This window comes from Lontra canadensis, unplaced genomic scaffold, assembly GCF_010015895.1.
Source record: "Lontra canadensis isolate GAN:19392208 unplaced genomic scaffold, GSC_riverotter_1.0 scaffold50, whole genome shotgun sequence".
Taxonomy (NCBI): Eukaryota; Metazoa; Chordata; class Mammalia; order Carnivora; family Mustelidae; genus Lontra; species Lontra canadensis.
Window position 1 is genome coordinate 8,300,819 of NW_022631044.1, and position 23,235 is coordinate 8,324,053.

At 38.2% G+C, this 23,235-nt stretch overlaps 1 protein-coding gene across 3 annotated transcripts in view; it reads right to left on the minus strand.

The window, feature by feature from the left end:
- The window catches only part of UGP2 (UDP-glucose pyrophosphorylase 2), a 74,183-nt gene that overhangs the window by 33,028 nt on the left and 17,920 nt on the right, over positions 1-23,235 (minus strand). For all 3 annotated transcript variants that reach the window (XM_032873797.1, XM_032873796.1, XM_032873798.1), the window contains exon 3: positions 22,923-23,030. In XM_032873797.1, coding sequence (XP_032729688.1) covers positions 22,923-23,030 — 108 coding nt within the window. The remainder of the gene's footprint in view (positions 1-22,922; positions 23,031-23,235) is intronic.

A 23,235-nucleotide genomic window follows, 5' to 3' on the forward strand; every position in this document is an offset into this window, starting at 1 on the left:
GATCAATGCCCATCACACAGTAGCTCTTTAGGATTTGTTAAATGTTTGCTGGGAGAACCTCAAAGAGAAATGAAGGTACTTTAAGCTCGAAGGGAAGGAGTGAAATTTACTCAACAGTTCAACAGAATGGAAATGTGAGGGGAAAGTTATGCTTTAAAGACTTTCAAGTCTTTGACTGATGGCAACCGGTGATTGTTCTATAATACACCATAGTGGTTAAGAGTCTAAGCTTGGACAGAACTGGACCTAAATTCTGGGTTCAGCCTCTCATTCATTAGCTAAGTTGTGTGGATAACTTAATCTCTCTCATTCTCAAGGAGTTTTCCACTGTGAAACAAAGATAATAGTGAGCTCTCTGAGTTGTGTGAGGATCATGTAAAGAGCTGAGAACAATGGTTGGCATGTTATTGCTGCATAAATGTTTGCCATTATTATTTCTATGGCTATTATTTTAATATCACTATTATATTGTTGATAAGCACATAAAGAACACCAAATTCTGTGCTCTAGAGATTCTGTACTTTCTGAAGAGCTCCATTACTGTAACTAAAGGATATCAAAGAACCAGGCTGTTGGGCTATGTGGTTCACATCAGGGTTCTTCTTCTTGGGCAAATTACCAACTCTGAACTTCTGTTTCCTCTTCTGTAAAATGAGCATAATAATGGCCTGTCTTCCAGGTCAATTATTAATATTAAACGAGATCACAAACATAAAGGATTCAGTACACTATGTGACATATAAGCACCCAACACTGACGATAAATATTAGCCATAAAGAGCTGTGCGTATATAGGTTTTTATGAAATTTTTTTTTTAATGAAAAATGCCTAAAGCTTCAATTCATTAAAAAACAAAAACTTGAGGAATCAAGATGGTGGAGAAGTAGCAGGCTGAGACTACTTCAGGTAGTAGGAGATCAGCTAGATAGCTTATCTAAAGATTGCAAACACCTACAAATCCAACAGGAGATCGAAGAGAAGAAGAAGAACAATTCTAGAAACAGAAAATCAACCACTTTCTGAAAGGTAGGACTGGCGGAGAAATGAATCCAAAGCGACGGGAAGATAGACTGCGGGGGGAGGGGCCGGCTCCCGGAGAGTTGCGGAGCAATGGAGCACAAAATCAGGAATTTTAAAAGTCTGTTCCGCTGAGGGACATCGCTCCAGAGGCTTAACCGGGGTGAATCCCACGCAGGGTCAGAGTGGCCTCAGGTCCCGCAGGGTCACAGAAGGATCAGGGGTGTCTGAGTGTCGCAGAGCTTGCAGGTATTAGAACGGGGAATCCGGCTACAGAGACAGAGCCGGGGAGTGAGCTCACAGCTCGGGGTTACCTTGAACAGGTCGCAGGCTCGGTCAACTAGGAGCGTGGCCGGAGGCCGGGGTGACGGGAGTAATTGGGCGCTGTTCTCTGAGGGCGCACTGAGGAGTGGGGCCCTGGGCTCTCGGCTCCTCCGGGCCGGAGACCGGGAGGCCGCCATCTTCATTCTCATCCTCCGGAACTCTACGGAAAGCGCTCAGGGAACAAAAGCTCCCGAAATAAAACCCAAGCGGATTACTCAGCCCGGCCCCTGGTAAGGGCGGTAAAACTCCGCCTGGGGCAAAGACACTTGAGAATCACTACAACAGGCCCCTCCCCCAGAAGATCAACAAGAAATCCAGCCAGGACCAAGTTCACCTACCAAGGAGTGCAGTTTCAATACCAAGGAGAGCAGTGGAATTCCAGAGGAGGAGAAAGTAAAGCACGGAACTCATGGCTTTCTTCCGATTCTTTAGCCTTGCAGTTAATTTAATTTTTTTTTCTTTTTCAATTTTTTTTCTCTTCTTCTGCCAATTTTTTTTTAACTTTTACCCTTTTCTTTTTTAACGTTTTCAAGCTAGTTTATCTAATATATATGTGTGTGTATATATATATATATATATATCTTTTTTATATTCTTTATTTGTTCTCTTTTTTTAATTGTTGCTTTTTTTTTTTTTCTTTCTGAACCTCTTTTTATCCCTTTTCTCCCCCCTCATGATTTCGGATCTCTTCTAATTTGGTTAAAGCATATATTCCTGGGGTTGTTGCCACCCTTTTAGTATTTTACTTGCTCCTTCATATACTCTTATCGGGACAAAATGACAAGGCAGAAAAATTCACCACAAAAAAAAGAACAAGAGGCAGTACCAAAGGCTAGGGACCTAATCAATACAGACATTGGTAATATGTCAGATCTAGAGTTCAGAATGACGATTCTCAAGGTTCTAGCCGGGCTCGAAAAAGGCATGGAAGATATTAGAGAAACCCTCTCGGGAGATATAAAAGCCCTTTCTGGAGAAATAAAAGAACTAAAATCTAACCAAGTTGAAATCAAAAAAGCTATTAATGAGGTGCAATCAAAAATGGAGGCTCTCACTGCTAGGATAAATGAGGCAGAAGAAAGAATTAGCGATATAGAAGACCAAATGACAGAGAATAAAGCTGAGCAAAAGAGGGACAAACAGCTCCTGGACCACGAGGGCAGAATTCGAGAGATAAGTGACACCGTAAGACGAAACAACATTAGAATAATTGGGATTCCAGAAGAAGAAGAAAGAGAGAGGGGAGCAGAAGGTATATTGGAGAGAATTATTGGAGAGAATTTCCCCAATATGGCAAAGGGAACAAGCATCAAAATCCAGGAGGTTCAGAGAACCCCACTCAAAATCAGTAAGAACAGGTCCACACCCCGTCACCTAATAGTAAAATTTACAAGTCTTAGTGACAAAGAGAAAATCCTGAAAGCAGCCCGGGAGAAGAAGTCTGTAACATACAATGGTAAAAATATTAGATTGGCAACAGACTTATCCACAGAGACCTGGCAGGCCAGAAAGAGCTGGCATGATATATTCAGAGCACTAAATGAGAAAAACATGCAGCCAAGAATACTATATCCAGCTAGGCTATCACTGAAAATAGAAGGAGAGATTAAAAGCTTCCAGGACAAACAAAAACTGAAAGAATTTGCAAACACCAAACCAGCTCTACAGGAAATATTGAAAGGGGTCCTCTAAGCAAAGAGAGACCCTAAAAATAGTAGATCAGAAAGGAACAGAGACAACATACAATAACAGTCACCTTACAGGCAATACAATGGCACTAAATTCATATCTCTCAAGAGTTACCCTAAATGTTAATGGGCTAAATGCCCCAATCAAAAGACACAGGGTATCAGAATGGATAAAAAAACAAAACCCATCTATATGTTGCCTACAAGAAACTCATTTTAAACCCAAAGACACCTCCAGTTTTAAGGTGAGGGGGTGGAAAAGAATTTACCATGCTAATGGACATCAGAAGAAAGCAGGAGTGGCAATCCTTAGATCAATTAGATTTTAATCCAAAGACTATAATAAGAGATGAGGAAGGACACTATATCATACTCAAAGGATCTGTCCAACAAGAAGATCTAACAATTTTAAATAACTATGCCCCTAACGTGGGAGCAGCCAACTATATAAACCAATTAATAACAAAATCAAAGAAACACATCAACAATAATACAATAATAGTAGGGGACTTTAACACTCCCCTCACTGAAATGGACAGATCATCCAAGCAAAAGATCAACAAGGAAATAAAGGCCTTAAATGACACACTGGACCAGATGGACATCACAGATATATTCAGAACATTTCATCCAAAGCAACAAAATATACATTCTTCTCGAGTGCACATGGAACATTCTCCAGAATAGACCACATCCTCGGTCCTAAATCAGGTCACAACTGGTATCAAAAGATTGGGATCATTCCTTGCATATTTTCAGACCACAGTGCTCTGAAGCTAGAACTCAATCACAAGAGGAAATTTGGAAAGAACCCAAATACATGGAGACTAAACAGCATCCTTCTAAAGAATGAATGGGTCAACCAGGAAATTAAAGAAGAATTGAAAAAATTCATGGAAACAAATGATAATGAAAACACAACAGTTCAAAATCTGTGGGACACAGCAAAGGCAGTCCTGAGAGGAAAATATATAGCGGTACAAGCCTTTCTCAAGAAACAAGAAAGGTCTCAGGTACACAACCTAACCCTACACCTAAAGGAGCTGCAGAAAGAACAAGAAAGAAACCCTAAACCCAGCAGGAGAAGAGAAATCATAAAGATCAGAGCAGAAATCAATGAAATAGAAACCAAAAAAACAATAGAACAAATCAAGGAAACTAGGAGTTGGTTCTTTGAAAGAATTAATAAGATCAATAAACCCCTGGCCACACTTATCAAAAATAAAAGAGAAAGGACCCAAATAAATAAAATCATGAATGAAAGAGGAGAGATCACAACTAACACCAAAGAAATACAAACAATTATAAGAACATACTATGAGCAACTCTACGCAAACAAATTTGACAATCTGGAAGAAATGGATGCATTCCTAGAGACATATAAACTACCACAACTGAACCAGGAAGAAATAGAAAGCCTGAACAGACCCATAACCAGTAAGGAGATTGAAACAGTCATCAAAAATCTCCAAACAAAAGCCCAGGGCCAGACGGCTTACCGGGAGAATTCTACCAAACATTTAAAGAAGAACTAATTCCTATTCTCCTGAAACTGTTCCAAAAAAAAAAAAAAAAGAAATGGAAGGAAAACTTCCAAACTCATTTTATGAGGCCAGCATCACCTTGATCCCAAAACCGGACAAGGATCCCATCAAAAAGGAGAACTACAGACCAATATCCTTGATGAACACAGATGCAAAAATTCTCACCAAAATATTAGCCAATAGGATTCAACAGTACATTAAAAGGATTATTCACCACGACCAAGTGGGATTTATTCCAGGGCTGCAAGGTTGGTTCAACATCCGCAAATCAATCAATGTGATACAACACATTAATAAAAGAAAGAACAAGAACCATATGATACTCTCCATAGATGCTGAAAAAGCATTTGACAAAGTACAGCATCCCTTCCTGATCAAAACTCTTCAAAGTATAGGGATAGAGGGCACATACCTCAATATTATCAAAGCCATCTATGAAAAAACCACCGCAAATATCATTCTCAATGGAGAAAAACTGAAAGCTTTTCCACTAAGGTCAGGAACACGGCAGGGATGTCCATTATCACCACTGCTATTCAACATAGTACTAGAAGTCCTAGCCTCAGCAATCAGACAACAAAAGGAAATTAAAGGCATCCAAATCGGCAAAGAAGAAGTCAAACTATCACTCTTCGCAGATGATATGATACTATATGTGGAAAACCCAAAAGACTCCACTCCAAAACTGCTAGAACTTGTACAGGAATTCAGTAAAGTGTCAGGATATAAAATCAATGCACAGAAATCAGCTGCATTTCGCTACACCAACAACAAGACAGAAGAAAGAAATTAAGGAGTCAATCCCATTTACAACTGCACCCAAAACTATAAGATACCTAGGAATAAACCTAACCAAAGAGGCTAAGAATCTATACACAGAAAACTATAAAGTACTCATGAAAGAAATTGAGGAAGACATAAAGAAATGGAAAAATGTTCCATGCTCCTGGATGGGAAGAATAAATATTGTGAAAATGTCTATGCTACCTAAAGCAACCTACACATTTAATGCAATTCCTATCAAAGTACCATCCATTTTTTTCAAAGAAATGGAACAAATAATCCTAAAATTTATATGGAACCAGAAAAGACCTCAAATAGCCAAAGGAATAGCAAAAGAGAGCCAAAGTCGGTGGCATCACAATTCCAGATTTCAAGCTCTATTACAAAGCTGTCATCATCAAGACAGCATGGTACTGGCACAAAAACAGAAACATAGATCGATGGAACAGAATAGAGAGCCCAAAAATAGACCCTCAACTCTACGGTCAACTAATCTTCGACAAAGCAGGAAAGAATGTCCAATGGAAAAAAGACAGCCTCTTCAATAAATGGTGTTGGGAAAATTGGACAGCCACATGAAGAAAAATGAAACTGGACCATTTCCTTACACCACACATGAAAATAGACTAAAAATGGATGAAGGACCTCAATGTGAGAAAGGAATCCATCAAAATCCTTGAGGAGAACACAGGCAGCAACCTCTTCGACCTCAGCCGCAGCAACATCTTCCTAGGAACATCGCCAAAGGCAAGGGAAGCAAGGGCAAAAATGAACTATTGGGATTTTATCAAGATCAAAAGCTTTTGCACAGCAAAGGAAACAGTTAACAAAACCAAAAGACAACTGACAGAATGGAAGAAGATATTTGCAAACGACATATCAGATAAAGGGCTAGTGTCCAGAATCTATAAAGAACTTAGCAAACTCAACACCCAAAGAACAAATAATCCAATCAAGAAATGGGCAGAAGACATGAACAGACATTTCTGCAAAGAAGACATCCAGATGGCCAACAGACACATGAAAAAGTGCTCCATATCACTCGGCATCAGGGAAATACAAATCAAAACCACAATGAGATACCACCTCACACCAGTCAGAATGGCTAAAATGAACAAGTCAGGAAATGACAGATGCTGGCGAGGATGCGGAGAAAGGGGAACCCTCCTACACTGTTGGTGGGAATGCAAGCTGGTGCAACCACTCTGGAAAACAGCATGGAGGTTCCGCAAAATGCTGAAAATAGAACTACCCTATGACCCAGCAATTGCACTGCTGGGTATTTACCCTAAAGATACGAACGTAGTTATCCGAAGGGGCACGTGCACCCGAATGTTTATAGCAGCAATGTCTACAATAGCCAAACTATGGAAAGAACCTAGATGTCCATCAACAGATGAATGGATAAAGAAGATGTGGTATATATATACAATGGAATACTATGTAGCCATCAAAAGAAATGAAATCTTGCCATTTGCGATGACATGGATGGAACTAGAGGGTATCATGCTTAGTGAAATAAGTCAATCGGAGAAAGACAACTATCATATGATCTCCCTGATATGAGGGAGAGGAGATGCAACATGGGGGGTTAAGGGGGTAGGAGAAGAGTAAATGAAACAAGATGGGATTGGGAGGGAGACAAACCATAAGTGACTCTTAATCTCACGAAACAAACTGAGGGTTGCTGGGGGGAGGGGGGTTTGGTGAGGGGGAGGTGGGGTTATGGACATTGGGGAGGGTATGTGCTATGGTGAGTGCTGTGAAGTGTGTAAACCTGGTGATTCACAGACCTGTACCCCTGGGGATAAAAATATATGTTTATAAAAAATAAAATTAAATTAAAAACAAAAACAAAAAACTTGTGTGCCTAGGTGGCTCAGTCAGTTAAGTGTCTGCCTTTGGCTCAGGTCATGATCCCAGGGTCCTAGGGTAGAGTCCCACATTGGGCTCCCTGCTCAGCAGGAGCCTGCTTCTCCCTCTCCCTCTGCTGCTCACCCTTTCCCTGTCCCTAAATAAATAAAATCTTAAAAAAAAAAAAAAAAACCAACGACTTTTGGGTTGGCATTTCTTTATGTTCTTTTGAAAGAACAGAAAACTTTCCAATCTCCTGCAGGCTTTAGGACTATGTACACTGAAGACATTTATCTTAAACATACCCATCTATAAATAGAAATCTTTGTCTAATGGTTTAATTCCACCATTTTCCATATTTAGTCTAGTCATAGGTACCCCTCTGCCATTTCCATGTTTTCTTCTCAGCTATCTTTTTATTTATTTTTCTGTTATAAGCTTGGGATAAAAATTCCATCAGCACTTTCAGAAATTATTTTGTGCTTCTTTTGACTCAGCAGGAAGTTTAAAAATAGCATATAGATAACAAAACCCAGCTTGGATAGCTATATAATGTTTTTAGTTAAAAACACATTGTTTCTTTGCAACTTTTCTATAAATTAAACTAATCTAAAATTAAAAAGTTATTTAAAACATATATTATAAATCATTTTTCACTTACTCAATTCTTATGTATTTACTTATAACACTATTTTTTAGTTTTGCTATCTTTGCCTCTTAAAGTCCCATACCTACTGACCTCCCATTAAAAACTGTAGCAACTTCCAAAATGCTGAAGAGATGTGAAATGGTAATACTTTTATTACAGCTGTGTACTTTAAGCCCAATAAACTAAAGAGATGACAATATAAGAATTAGCAGAAGGGCACACAGGTGGCTCTGTCGTTAAGCATCTGCCTTTGGCTCAGGTCTTGATCCCAGGGTCCTAGGATCGAGTCCCACATTGGGCTCTCTGCTCAGCAGGAAGCCTGCTTCTCCCTCTCCCACTCCCCCTGCTTGTACTCCCTCTCTCACTGTGTCTCTCTCTGTCAAATAAATAAATAAAATCTTTAAAAGAAAAAAAAAGAATTAGCAGAAAACTCAAATGACAATAACAAAAAACAGGGCAGTTACAGATAGCAAGTGATCCCATGAAGTATGAGGTAATTATGAAGAGAAGGTGCCAACTAAAACTTACTGTAATCTACAATTTTTTATAGAAATTCTAGGAGGTCAATGCCTTATCCATTAGGCTACTGGGGCTTCTACAATTTTTTATAGAAATTCTAGTAAGTTCCAAGACTTTGGGGTATTTTTTTTAACTGCAAAGGGCAAAAGTAATATATACAGGCAGGAGGAACTAAGAGGGTGGTGTAGTAGGAGGACCCTAGGCTTCCCTTGTCACTCATACACAGCTAGATAACTATCAATTCATTCTGAGTACCCAAGAAATTGACGTGAGGACTGTAGAACAAACTGCACAACTAGCAGGAGGGAAAAGACCACATCAAGGAAGGTAGAAAGTATGGAGACATTGTTTGGGGAAGAATCAGACCTCAGGTGCTGCAGATGGGAGAGAGCCCTGGTTGAAGGGAAAGGCAAGAAAGTGGAATGCACAGGGGAATGCACAAGAACACTTCCTTAAAGCCATTGCCTAGGAAAACAAGAGGGGCAGATTTTCTAGTTTTTGTATTTTCCAATCAGTGGGGCTCAAAGAGTGTAGTTTTGGAGATTTGTGGCCTTGGCTGGGATAGCAACTTAAGGGCTCTGCCCTACTTCTGGAGAGAAGGCAGGCAAGCAACCCTGGGGCAAACTGTGTGATCTGAGGATCACACAGGATACATGATGGGAAGACTGTCCCCTCTTCTCAAAGTACATCTATGAGAGGTGGCACTGACTCCCTGGGGACAAAGCAGCCTGCAGATACCATTTCACTACCCTCCACCCAGCACAGGCACAGAGATAAGTGCTGAGGGTGGCTAAGACAGACACTGACTGTTTAGCCTGCTTTGCCACAAATCCCACACTTCTGCACTCTAGCACAATTACCCTTCTGGGTCAAACGTGCTTTGGTCCTAGCATGGCAAGACCTTCACCCAGAAGACCAATGCATGTCCCTGCCAACCAGGTGTACAGTTCTAAAAGCTGGCATGCTTGGCTGCAATAGAGCCCAAGGTGTACTGCATTGCTCCTGGCAGCAAGCAACCCCGAGAGAGACACTGCGAAAACAGCAATCTGAAAAATACCTGTGATGCACGAGGGGAGTTTATTCAATTATTTGCTCTTCCAGGAGGGTTTCCCTGAGAGCAACAAGCACAGACATCTTTCTCCACGGACAAAGGAGCTGAGTAACACCATTTTCCTCCCCTGCCACTCAGCATAAACCAACTTCAGTAAACAGCTCAGCACCAACACTGGCTGCCTAACCTGCTTACACTAGGTTCCATCCCCCGATGCTCTGCTGGTACTGCTTTTTTCAGGCAGGTGTGCCTAAGGACCAGTGCAGCTGGCCCTTTCCCCAGAAGACCTGCACAAACCCCTGCACACACCACAACTACCAACTACAGAGCTCTGCAAAGCTTCAGTTCTAGTGGGAGTAGCATCAGGTCTCATTTAAGAAGCAGACTAGAGCACAACTAGTTAAAACTTGACACACTCTGGCCAAGGTCCAAACACTGTCCACTACAGGCAAGAAGAGCCTCTGCAGATGATGGCCCTGAGGGATAGAGCAGCCAAAACACAGCAGCAGAGAGCATGCAGCACACATCAGAGACATTTCCTGAAGCACTAGGCCCTGCACGCTATACGACCTCTTCTTCATAAAGCCATTACTCACAGAAGCAGGAAACATAACAGGATTTCTAACACAGAGAAAAAGATACAGGCCTAGACAAAATACCAAGATGGAGGAATTCATCCCAAAAGAAAGAATTAGAAAAGATCACAGCCAGAGATCTAATTGAAACAGATATGTGCAATATGCCTGATGCAGATTTTAAAGCAACAATCATAAAGATATTCCTTGGGCTTGAGAAAAGCATGGAAGTTATCAGGGAAACCCTTACCACAGTGATTAAAGAGCTAAAACACCAAACAGGCAGAAATGAAAAATTCAGTATCTGAGATTTAAAACTAACTGGATATAATGACTACAAGAATGGAAAAAGCAGAGGAATGAATAAGTGATATAGAAGATAGAATTATGGAAAAGTACAGCTGAACAAAGGAGTTAAAGAAGAACGATAAATCACGAGAGTAGACTTAGGGAACTCAGTGATTTCATCAAATGTAATAATATTTGTAACAAAGTCCCAGAAGAAGAGAGAGAAAAGGGAGCAGAAGGTTTATTTGAGGAAATGATAGCTGAAAACTTCCCTAGTTTAGGGAAGCAAACAAATATCCAAATCCAGGAGGCATAGAGAACTCCCATCAAAATTAACAAAAGCAGGCCAACACTAAGACATATTGTAGTTAAATTTGCAAAATATAGTGATATAGAAAAAAATTTCTAAAAGCAGCAAGACAAAGGAAGTTCCTAACTCTCAAAGGAAGACCCATGAGTTTAGTAGCAGAATTCTCCACAGAAACTTGGCAAGCCAGAAGTATTCAATATGCTGAATGGGGAAAATCTGCAGCCAAGAATACTCTATCCAGCAAGGGTATCATCCAGAATGGAAGGAAAGATAAAGAATGACCTAGACAAACAAAAACAAAAAGAGTTCATGATGACTAAAGCAGCCCTACAAAAAATAATAAAGGGGACTCTTTGAGTGGGAAGGAAAGACCAAAAGTGACTAAGACTAAAAAGGAACAGAAAAATAATCTCCAAAAATGACAAAACAAGTAGTAAAATGGCAACAAATATATATCAATAATTACTCTGAATATAAATGGAGTAAAGGCTCCAAAAGACACAAGGTGTCAGAATGGATAAAAAAAATAAGACCCATCTACATGCTGCCTACAAGAGACTCATTTTAGACCTAAAGATACCTGCAGATTGAAAGTGAAGAGATAAAGAAACACTTATGCAAATGAACATCTAAAGAAAGCTAGAGTAGCAATACTTCTTTCAGAGAGACCAGATTTTAAACCAAAGGCTGTAACAAGAGACAAAGTCGGACACTATATCATAATAAAGGAGACTATCCGGCAAGAAGATCCAACAATTATAAATATTTATTCCCCCAACTTGGGAGCACCCAAATATATAAAACAATAATATAAAGAAGCTCACTGGTAACAATACAATAGTAGTAGGGGACTTTAAAACCTGACTTACATCAATGGACAGATCATCTAAGCAGACAGTCAACAAGAAAACAATGGCTTTGAATGATACACTGGACCAGATAAACTTAATAGATATATTCAGAACATCTCACCCTAAAGCAGCAGAATACACATTCTTTTCAAGTGCACATGGGAAACTGTCCTGAACAGATCACATACTAGGTCAAAAATCAGGCCTCAACCAGTACAAAAAGATTAGGATCATACCATACATCTTTTCTCACCACAATGCTGTGAACTTAGAAGTCAACCAGAAGAAAAAATCTGGAAAGACGACAAATATATGGAAGTTAAACAACATGCTACTAAAGAATGAATGGGTCAACCAGGAAATTAAAGAAGAAATTTTTAAAAAATACATGGAAACAAATGAAAGTGAAAACACAGTGGTCCAAAATCTCTGGGTTAAAACAAAATAGTCCTTAGAAGCAAGTATATAGTAATACAGGCCTACCTTAAGAAGAAATATCTCAAATAAACAAACTAACCCTTACAATAAAAGGAGCTAGAAAAAGAACAACAAATGAAGCCTCCAGCCAGCAGAAAGAAGGAAATAAGAAAGATTAGAGCAGATATAAATAGTACAGAAACTTTAAAAAAAAAAAACACACACACAAAAAAAACAAAAGAACAGATCAATGAAACCAGGAGCTGGTTCTTTGAAAAAATGAGTAAAATTGATAATCCCTAGCCAGACTTCTCAGAAAGAAAAGAGAAAGGAACCAAATAAAGAAAATTACAAATGAGAGAGAAGAAGTAACAACCAAAAATGAATACAATTATAAGAGAATACTATGAAAAATTATATACCAACAAATCGTACAATCTGGAAAAAATGAATACATTCCTAGAAACATATAAACTACCAAAACTAAAACAGGAAAAAATAGAAAACTTGAACAGACCGATAATCAGGAAAGAAATTCAATCTAATAAAAAATCTTCTAACCAACAAAAGTCCAGGGCCAAAGGGCTTCACAGGGGAATTCTGCCAAAAATTTAAAGAGCTAATACCTATTCTTCTCAAACTATTCCAAAAAAAGAAATGGAAGGAAAACTTCCAAACTCATTCTATGAAGCCAGTATCATCCTAATTCCAAAACCAGAGAAAGAGTCCACTAAAAACAGAGAACTACAGACCAATATCCCTGATGAACATGGATGCAAAAATTCTCAACAAGATACCGGCAAATTGAATCCAACAGTACATTAAAAGAAACATTCACCACGATCAAGTGGGATTTATTCCCAGGATGCAAGGGCAGTTCGATACTTCCAAATCAATCAACATAATACACATAAATAAAAGAAATGATAAGAACCATATGATCCTCTCAATAGATACAGAAAAAACATTTGACAAAGTACCACATCCATTCATGATAAAATCCCTCAAGAAAGTCGGGAGAGAGATCACATCTCAAAATCATAAAGGCCATATATGAAAAACCCACAGCTAATATCATCTTCAATGAGGAAACTGAGAGCTTTTCTCTACAGTCTGGAATAAGATAGGGATGTCCACTCTCACCACTGTTGTTCAACATAGTACTGGAAGTTCTAGCTGCAGCAATCAGACAACAAAAGAAAGAAAAGGCATCCAAATCAGCAAGGAAGAAGTCAAACTTTCAGTATTTGCAGATGACATGATACTCTATACAGAAAACCCAAAAAACTCCACCAAAAAAATTGCTAGAACTGATATACAGATTCAGTAAAGTCTCAAGATACAAAATTGATATACAGAAATCTGCTGCATTTCTACAAACCAGTAATGAAGCAGCAGAAAGAGAAACCAAGGAATCAATCCCATTTACAGTTGCACCAAAAAACTTAAGATAGCTTGGAATAATTTTAACCAAAGAGATGAAAGTCCTGTACTCTGAAAATCATAAAATACTGATGAAAGAAAATGAAGATGACACAACAAAATGGAAAGACATTCCATGCTCATGAATTGAAGAACAAATATTGTTAAAACGTCCATATTATCCAAAGCAGTCTACACATTTAATGCAATCCCTATCAAAGTATCAACAGTATTTTTCACAGAGCTAGAACAAATAATCCTGAAGTTTGTATGGAACCACAAAAGACGTGAAATAGACAAAGCAATCTTGAAAAACAAAGGCAAAGTTGGAGGCATCACAATTCCAGACTTCAAGTTATATTACAAAGTTGCAGTCATCAAGACAGTATGGTATCGGCATAAAAACAGACTCATGCATCAATGGAATAGAATAGATAACCCAGAAATGGGCCCCCAACTCCATGGTCAACTCATCTTCAACAAAGCAGGAGAGAATATCCAATGGAAAAAAGACGGTCTCTTCAACAAATAGTGCTGGGAAAATTGGACAACAACATGCAAAATGAAACTGGACTACTTTCTTATACCATACATAAAAATAAATTCCAAATGGATGAAAGACCTAAATGTAACACAGGAATCCATCAAAATCCTAGAGGCAGTAACCTTTTTCCATCAGCTGTATCAACTTCTTGCTAAATATGTCTCCAACAGGAAAGGAAACAAAACCAAAAATGAACTTTAGGACTTCCTCAAGATAAAAAGCTTCTGCACAGTGAAAGGCAACCTTCAGAATAGGAGAAGATATTTGCAAATGATATATCTGATAAAGGGTTAGTATCCTGAATATATAAAGAACTTATAAAACTCAACACCCCCAAAAAGGAACCCAGTTAAAAAATGTTGTTTTTTTTTTTTTTTTTTTGCAGAAGATATGAATAGACATTTTTCCAAAGAAGACATACAGATGGCTAACAGACACATGGAAAGATGGTCAACATCACTCACCATCAAGTAAATACAAATCCAAACTACAAGATCACCACACACCAGTCAGAATGGCTAAAATTAACAACACGGGAAACAACAGAGGTTGGTGAGGATGCAGAGATGCAGAGAAAGGGGAATTCTCTTAAACTGCTGGTGGGAATGCAAACTGTTACAGCCACTCTGGAAAACAGTATGGAGGTTCCTCAAAAAGTAAGAAATAGAACTACCCTATAACCCAGCAATTGTACTACTAGGTATTTACCTAAAGGATACAAAAATACTGATTTGAAGTATCAGTAAAGTACATGCACCCCAATATTTATAGCAGCATTATCAGTAATAGCCAAGTTATAGAAAGAGCCCAAATGCCCACTGACTGAGGAATGGACAAATAAGACCTGATGGTATGTATGTGTGTATACACACACGCACACCTCAACCATCAAAAAGAATGGAATACTACTCAGCCATCAAAAAGAATGAAATCTTGCCATTTGCAACAGGAGCAGGAAGTATTATGCTAAGTGAAATAAGTCCGTCATAGAAAGACAAATAACCATATGATTTCATTCATATATGGAATTTAAGAAACAAAACACATGATCATGGGAATGGGGGTTGCAGAGAAAGAGAGAAGCAAACCAGAAAACAGACTCTCAACTACAAAGAACAAGCTGAGTTTTACTGGAGGGGAGGTGAGCAGTGGATGGGTTAAGTGGGTGACAGGAGGGCACTTATGATGAGCACTGGGTATCATATATATAAGTAATGAATCACTAAATTCTATACCTGAAACTAATATTACACTGTATGTTAACTAACTGGAATTTTAAATAAAAACGTGAAAAAAGTAATATATGCAGATAATAAAAGAAAAATTCAAACACTACAAACAGGTGTATATTCATAACCCTTTTATAGAGGTCAGCTGAAGTCATAAACGTGATAGTTAACCTTGTGGTGCATTTGGCCCATATTCTTATCAGCAAAGTAGTTTTCAAAGAACTTCCCACTTCAGCATGGATTAGAAAAGACAAAGGTAGATGACCCAGGGAATTGGAAAAAAGTTCTAATATAAGAGATAAGAAGTTCAAAATCCAACCTAATCTGCTTAGGTGACTAGGACTGCTCTTTACTAAAATCAAACTTGTATGTTTCTTATATGGTAACCCTCCTGTTAATCTGTGGACAAAAAATGCTTCCAAGTAACTGATAACCACAAATTCCCTAAAAAATAAAACTGAAGCCTCTTAACATCATCCTGTTTATGCTATATACTAGCTTTAAACTCTGTAGTACTAAATAGCCGTAATTAAAGCAGTGTAGAGTATACTCCTATTTTAATTATGTAATTCACATTGCTGGAGCAGCACTGGAAGAATGAAGAAGGGAAGGGGAAAAGCCACAGTCTATAAAAATCTTTATAGAAGATTAAGGTATAGGTCTGGGTGGGTGAATAAAGGCTAAGAGAACGACCAGCTGAAGGTGAAACTAGGCTGACCTCTTCCTTGGGAGAAGTATGAATGAATGAAAAGGCAGTATATTAGAAAGATACATATTTGTTCAGATTGTGTATTTAAGGGAAGAGGTAAAGTGGGAACCAGAACCCTGCAAGGGTTTAAGAAGTAGTATATTTTAAAGTGGTGCAAAGAAATTGTTGGGGATGATGGAAAAGTTCTAATGTTCTATTTTGATGGTGCATTTACCAAAAATTCGTAACACTTAACACTAAAAAGAGTTAAGTTTATTATATGCAAATTATACCTCAATAAACCTGACATTCAAAAATAAAAGCCATTAACAGCTAAAATGCTGATTAACCTTATAAGGTTTACCAAAATTACCAAAAACCCTGCCAAAACAAGAATAAGCACCTAATTTTAATCTATTTGGGGTTTATGTTTTACAATGTTGAAAAATCTAAACAAACTGAGGTATATAGTGAAGCATGTTTTTTAAATTCTGTTCCAATCTTCCACCATTAATGTCTCTCTTCAATGAGAACTATAGCTTCTATCAGCTCTCCAGGGGAACCCCCTGGCTGAGAATCTCAGCCAATGAACAGGAGCTACAATAAAAGAGGCAGATAAAAAGACACAGCATCTGACTCTAGACTTGGGGAAACAGACATACCCACCATATGCTCCACAACCAGAAGATGAGCTGCTATAAGCCTATGATTTCTACTCCCCTATTATTCTCAAGGTTTTCCTCTTTAATTTTCCTCCTATCCTCAGAGAAGTCCTGCCTCAGGGTTACTCAGGAGACTATCTTAACACCAGGATGTCTTTCCTGAGCCCCCATGGAAGTTAGATTCTTCCACAGCACCCTATGAACTGCTTGCCAAACTGCTCTGTAGTTAGCCATTTCTGGGTCCATTTCCTCCACAAATTCGAGGCCAAAACGCTGAAGAGAGAAGAACACTTATTTTTATAGAGCCAGCTAGTGACTGGCAGAAGCCAAGAAGAGTTTCTTCAATTGAGATTCAAGAGTATTCTTCATTAAAAAGAGAGAGAGAATAAAGTTGTGTGTTAATGCTGGAAAAAGAGAGAGAGAAGTTCTTAATCTATACAGGTCATAAAACTTTTTGAAATCTGATGGAAACTAGGAAATCTATTCTGAAAAAAAAATTTTTATACAGTTTTACCTCTAATTTCAAGAATTCTAAAGAACTTAAATCCCTGCAAAGACCTCCCAGATGGAGATGCCTGGTATAAACATCCTGGTCTCATCTTGACTACACAGTGGGACAAGCAGAGAGTCTGCTGTCCACATCTCATCTAAAATAAGGAAAAAGAATTACAGTTGACCCTTAAACAATGTGAGAGGTGCGGCAGTCAAAAATCTGTATATTAACTTTTGATTACCGCAGAAGTTAACTACTAATAGACTACTCTTAAATGGAAGCCTTACCAATAATATAAATAGTAGATTAATATACATTTTGTATGTGCATTATATACTGTATTCTTATAAGAACGTAAGCTAGAGAAAAGAAAATAATAAGGAAGGGAAAATACATTTACAGTATTGTAAAAAACTCATGCATAACTGGACCCACACAGTTCGAAAGCATCTTTTTTTTTTTAAGATTTTATTTATTTGACAGAGATCACAAGTAGGCAGAGAGGCAGGCAGAGAGAGAGGAGGAAGAAGGCTCCCTGCTGAGCAGAGGGCCTGATGAGGGGCTCCATCCCAGGACCCTGAGATCATGACCTGAGCCGAAGGCCCACTGAGCCACCCAGGCGCCCAGTTCAAACGCATCTTATTCAAGGGTCAACATGGGTTTGAACTGTAAAATATCCCCAGGAAATTACAGGATAGAAAGGACTGTAGGTAGGATTGGTCTATCCATCTTGTAGGTTCAGGGCTATTATATAGTTAATAAATGTAAATTCCCTCACAGTTGTACCCCAGTTGAAGATGTGAGATAGAAGAACCTCACAGATATATTTTTTTCATCTGATTTTAAGACACAAAATGCCTACATAAAAGAAAACAAGTCTCTAATGGCTATACCATTAGCTAATTGCAGTTGGAAAATTTTCACCCAACAAGGGATGCTCAAAGCAAACCATCCTGTGTCACATCATGTCAAATCCTCATCCAAACTGCCTCTAGTAAGTCTTTCAATAAAGATGTGCAAACATTAGCTGCACAATATACTATGATTCATCTTCCAAAAAAAAAAAACCAAAACACTGTGTATTTTTACTCTGTACATATACACTAACTTTCTCAGAATGCCTTCCCATTTAAACATACACATTTTAATGTTTTTTACTGATAGACCAAGAAAAGCTCTGAGTTATTTTATGTAGCACAAAAAAAATCTGTTGAGGCTAAAATCATATTATATGATACTCTTCATGCCAATTCTCTGCTTAAAAAAAAAAAAAACGCTGACCCTATGTAACTCTTCCGCATTTACAAATAAATCCTCACCCTTTGGGGAACTTTAAAACAAGAACAATGACAAGTCAACCAGGGACTTTGTGTTCCTATCTAATGGAAAAAACTTCTTTAGAGAACATTTTTTTACATAAAGGAGAATGTACCCTATTATTACCAGAGATCACTGTCAGCCAGGTGATAATGTTAGGTTTTAAGTTCAAGTTCAAAAGAAACTACTGGCCACAGTACCTTCTTAAGCAGGCTCTGTACCTCCTTGTTTCTTTTATCTAGGTCCCATCCCTCTCTATCCAACATATAAATTCAAACATTAAGTTTGGTCAGGAACAAGATACAGCCTCTCTAGAAAACAATGAAATGGTCAAACGAAGCTGTACATGCTCACTGGTCCTTCCTTGTTCTAATCCAAATATTTACCTTAATACGTTTTATAAAACTTTCTTTTGGGACACCTGGGTAGCTCAGTCATTTAAACATCTGCCTTCAGCTCAGGTCACAATCCACATCAGGCTCCTTGTTCAGTAGGTGAGAGCCTGCTTCTCCCTCTCCCCCTGCCTGCTGCTTCCCCTGCTTGTGCTCTCTCTCACTATCTCTCTCTGTGTCAAATAAATAAAATCTTAAATAAATAAATAAAACTTTCTTTTGTTTATATAGCTAAATATCAAGTATACCTTGATTATAACATTTACATAATTAATAGTCACAAAATTGGAGCCTTAACTCCATAAACTGAATTCTTTTCTCTTACCCATAATTCAATAAAACATGGACTCCTTTTTTTTGTTTGTTTGTTTGTTTTTAAGTAGGCTCCATGCCCAATGTGGGGTTTGAACTTGGCCCTGAGATCAAGAGTCAGATGCTTTATCAATTGAGCTGGGCAGGCACCGGTGGACTCCATAGGCTTTCCAAAAAAAAACACGTATGTGCAGAACAAACTCGTGGTTGTGAAGGGGGAGGCTAGTGAGCAAAGTGGGGGAAGGAAATGGGAGATACAGTCTTCTAGTTACACAATGAGGAAGTTACAGTGAATATAGGCAATGGTATTATAGTACTGTATGAAATTTCTGGAGGCCAAAGAAGTAAAAAAAACTACTGAAGAACTTTTAAAAATAAGTATACTAAAATGGGGTCAGCAAAACTTTTCCATAAACGGCCAGGAAGGAAGTACATTGGGTTATATAAGCCACATGGTCTCAATTCCAACTATTCAACTGTCACGGTCACAGGACAGTATGTATAGACTGTGTTCCAATAAAACTTTATTTATAAAACAAGATGGCCAACTGGTAGTTGCCAACTCCTATATAAAAACAGAAATACTCTATTATAACAGTGTTTATGAGCACAGCTTTGATGCAAGGCTGACATGAGAAATCTTACTTGAAATAACTATTCTCCCACAATATTTTCTTTTCAGTAGGAGACTAAAGTATCACCCGTATTTAAAAGACAACACCTATGTGTACAGGGGTGCCTGGATGGCCTGTGTTTGCCTTTGGCTCAGCTCATGATCTCAGAGTCAAAGGATCCAGCCCCCAGCTCCCTGCTCATCAGGGAGTCTGCTTCTCCCTCACTCTCCTCTGTGCTCTCACTCACTCTCAAATAAATAAATACATACATACATACATACATACATACATAAATAAAATCTTAAAAAAACAAAACAAAACAAAAAAACCCAAAAAGCAAAAAACTGTGTGTACTAAAGAAAGGTATTCTTTGAGAGGAAAACTGATTCTGTATAATATCCATGACAAGAGACAGACAATCTCTTCACTACAGACAATGTGTAGTGAAGGAGATAGGGAGATAGGGAGTTGGAGGAATGTAGGGAAGCAAGGTGAACAACATTGTCCCATGATCTTCATTCTCAGAACTATTTGCAAAAGTTGTTAACATGCAAAGTATAACATTTGTGCCTTCAAGAAGCTCAGGACATAAAGGAGCAAACTTATCTTTTGCCTCAGAACTCTAAAACCTTCAACATTAAGGACACATGGGATTATAAACATTTTCTTAAAGATGCTTAAAACCAGGTTTCAGAATTTTTAATGAAGACTTAACACTATTATAAACAGAGAAAAGACTTCACGAAATCAAATTATATCCAGAATTCTATTTACTTATTCTTTTTCTGTACCAACTCTGAATTCCTATCAGTTACTATGGCTCACTACAGGCACACAGTCTCTTGAAAGTGTTTGTCAGAACTTTGTTGGAGATGGTACTACTGAACTGGAAAAATCCTTAGGTGGTTCTGAACCCTCCCTCCCTTCCTTCTTCACCCTGCAATCTGTACTACAAGAAACCCTTCTTAATATCACAATCCGCTCTCAAAATACACAAAGGTAGATTTCTCACTGGCAAAGCAGAACCTTGAATGTTAAAATATACTGAAAGTAACAAATCTGTGTGCCTTCCTTCAAGGTAGGCACTATCATCAAACGGTTATGTTTGTGTAGGAAAAAACAAAGAAGTCCAGGTATGCAAGCAAGAATTAACCATACCTTTACACCCAGGTTCATCATTAATTAGAAAAATGAAGTTATTTCAATGAGGAATAAATTCCTAGGAAAAAATTACAGTTACTTAAGAGGAGAGAAATACACTTGCCTAAATTTTTGTTTTACTTTTAGGCCTATTCCCAAACACTTTTAAAAATCTGACTGAATTTACAAATAGTTCCTTTTTAAAAGATTTTATTTATTTATTTGACACAAAGAAAGAGAGATCACAAGTAGGCAAAGAAGCAGAGGGGGAGGTGGAAGCAGGCTCCCTGATGAGCAGATATGGGGCTGAATCCTAGGACCCTGGATCCTGACCTGAGCCGAAGAAGGCAGAGGCTTAACCCACTGAGCCACCCAGGTACCCCATAAATAGTTCCTTTTTAAAAACCATTAAATTATCCAGAAGAATTCTCTTACTCTTTTTCCAGGAGAAGATATTATTAATTCTACACTTAAAATCAGAAAAATAAATCATAATTCATTTACTAAGGCCACGGAATCAAAGACCAAAGCAACACACACACACATACAAACACACAGTAACAAGCAAGCATTATAGGCAGGAAGAATTTTAGCTTCAACATAAACAATGAAAAACTCCTCAAGGTGAATGCTTAGGTGGGATTTTTTTTTTTCAATGAGCATGTAATTCATAATTTTAACAAGTTTAATCACTAAAAAGCATTTTCCACATACTGGAAATAAAAGTACTACTGACCAGGAACTGTATTTAAGATTTTCTCAGGAAAAAATACAAGAGACTCCATTAGCTTAGCCACCATAAATGGTATATAAATGAATGTGTGCAGTTATGTTCCAATAAACCTTTACAAATACAGTCAGTGGAGTAGCCTTCAGGCAGTACTCTGCCAAACCCCTGCTCTAAACAACATGGTTTTAAAACCAATATTAGATTACCTAAGATTATAGACATTTAAGAGATAAACTATCTATAAACAATTGCTCCACTCTACCAAGTCTCTTCTACCTTCAATGAAAAGTACTACAAAGCAGCAGACTACAAATGGGAAAGAGAAGAAAGGTCACTATGTTAACAAAACATATTCCCTAGACAATAACTGCATTTAGATCATCCATTCAACAAACATTTGCTCAGGACACAGGGTTCCCTGGCTTCAAGGTCTAGCAAGATGACAACACATGCATATAATCAACTACTATTCAAGCCAGCTAAGTGCCACATGATGGTGGAAAAAAACCACTGGTATCTGAAAAATGTTTCATGGTTTAACATGTTTCCACATATATTTCTTAATAAAGCCTCATAGCCACCCTGTAAAGTACATAAGTCACTTGGTATTATTCACATTTTACATAAAACTCCTAAGTAGTAAAACTAGGATTTGTACCTCTGATACTACTGCACTATACTTCTTCAGAGCAGCTTTATGGTAGGGGTCGAGGACAGAGATGAAGGCATTTGGCCTGAGACTCAAACAATGAACAGGATTCGATAGGTGAAGAGACCAAAGTATTCCAAGGAAATGACATACAAAGAAGTCTAGAAGCCAGGAAATACAACATGTGAAAAGCAGGCAGGGGAAATAGGGCTACAAAGATGGTTTCAAGGAATCCGAGGAGAGCTTTAAGTAGGCGACTTAGCATCTGTACAAGACACTAAAGGCTATGAGAAATCAGATGCTTTAGGAGACAGAAGAAAGAAAAGAACATAAATGAAGCTCTTACTGTGTGCTTGGTACTTTGCAAAAGAATTACCTCATATTCAGGGATGTCAAGTTATGAGGTAGTGATGGGATGCCTGGATGGCTCAGTCAGTTAAGCTGCCTTCAGCTCCAGTCATGATCTAAGGTTTTAGGGATTTGAGCCCCACATTGGGCTTCCTGCTCAGCAGAGAGTCTGCTTCGCCCTCTGCCCCTCCCCCTGCTTGTGCTTGTTTTCTCACTCTGTCTCTCTCTCTCTCTCTCTCTCAAATAAATAAAATCCCTAAGGAAAAAAAAAAGTTATGAGTTAGTGTCATAGGGAGACTAGACTTTCCTAAGTCCTCTGCAGGACTAAAAAGACGGGACTAACAGAAGGGAAAGCAGTAGGTTATCTCTGTAGTTTTGGCATGAGAGAAGAGAATGCAAAGCAATTCCTGTCTATGTCTCAAGTGATGGTTCTTACCCATAGTACCTCACCCCCAATTTAAACCCACGTTTCAGATTAGCTTAAATTTTCCTACATTTTATCTAAAACTTACCGAATCTTCTGGAGGTCTCTGGATTTTTCCCCAATCCACAGAAGGTCCCTTTTCTTGCAGAAATCTATGAAATAGCTTCCGAAATCCATCAAGGTCTTTTTTAGTGTGCTATTAAAATAGAAGTTCTTGTTACAACTAGCAGAATGCTTAGTATTTAATAAATATAAATACATATTATACATTTAAAACATCTTTCAATGAAATTCTTATACTATTAGAACATGAAGTAGAGCAGAGACTTTTCTAAATCCCCAACTTAAAAGTGAAGAAAAAAAGCTAACAGGAACCAGACTTAAAGAAATACAAGCAAATC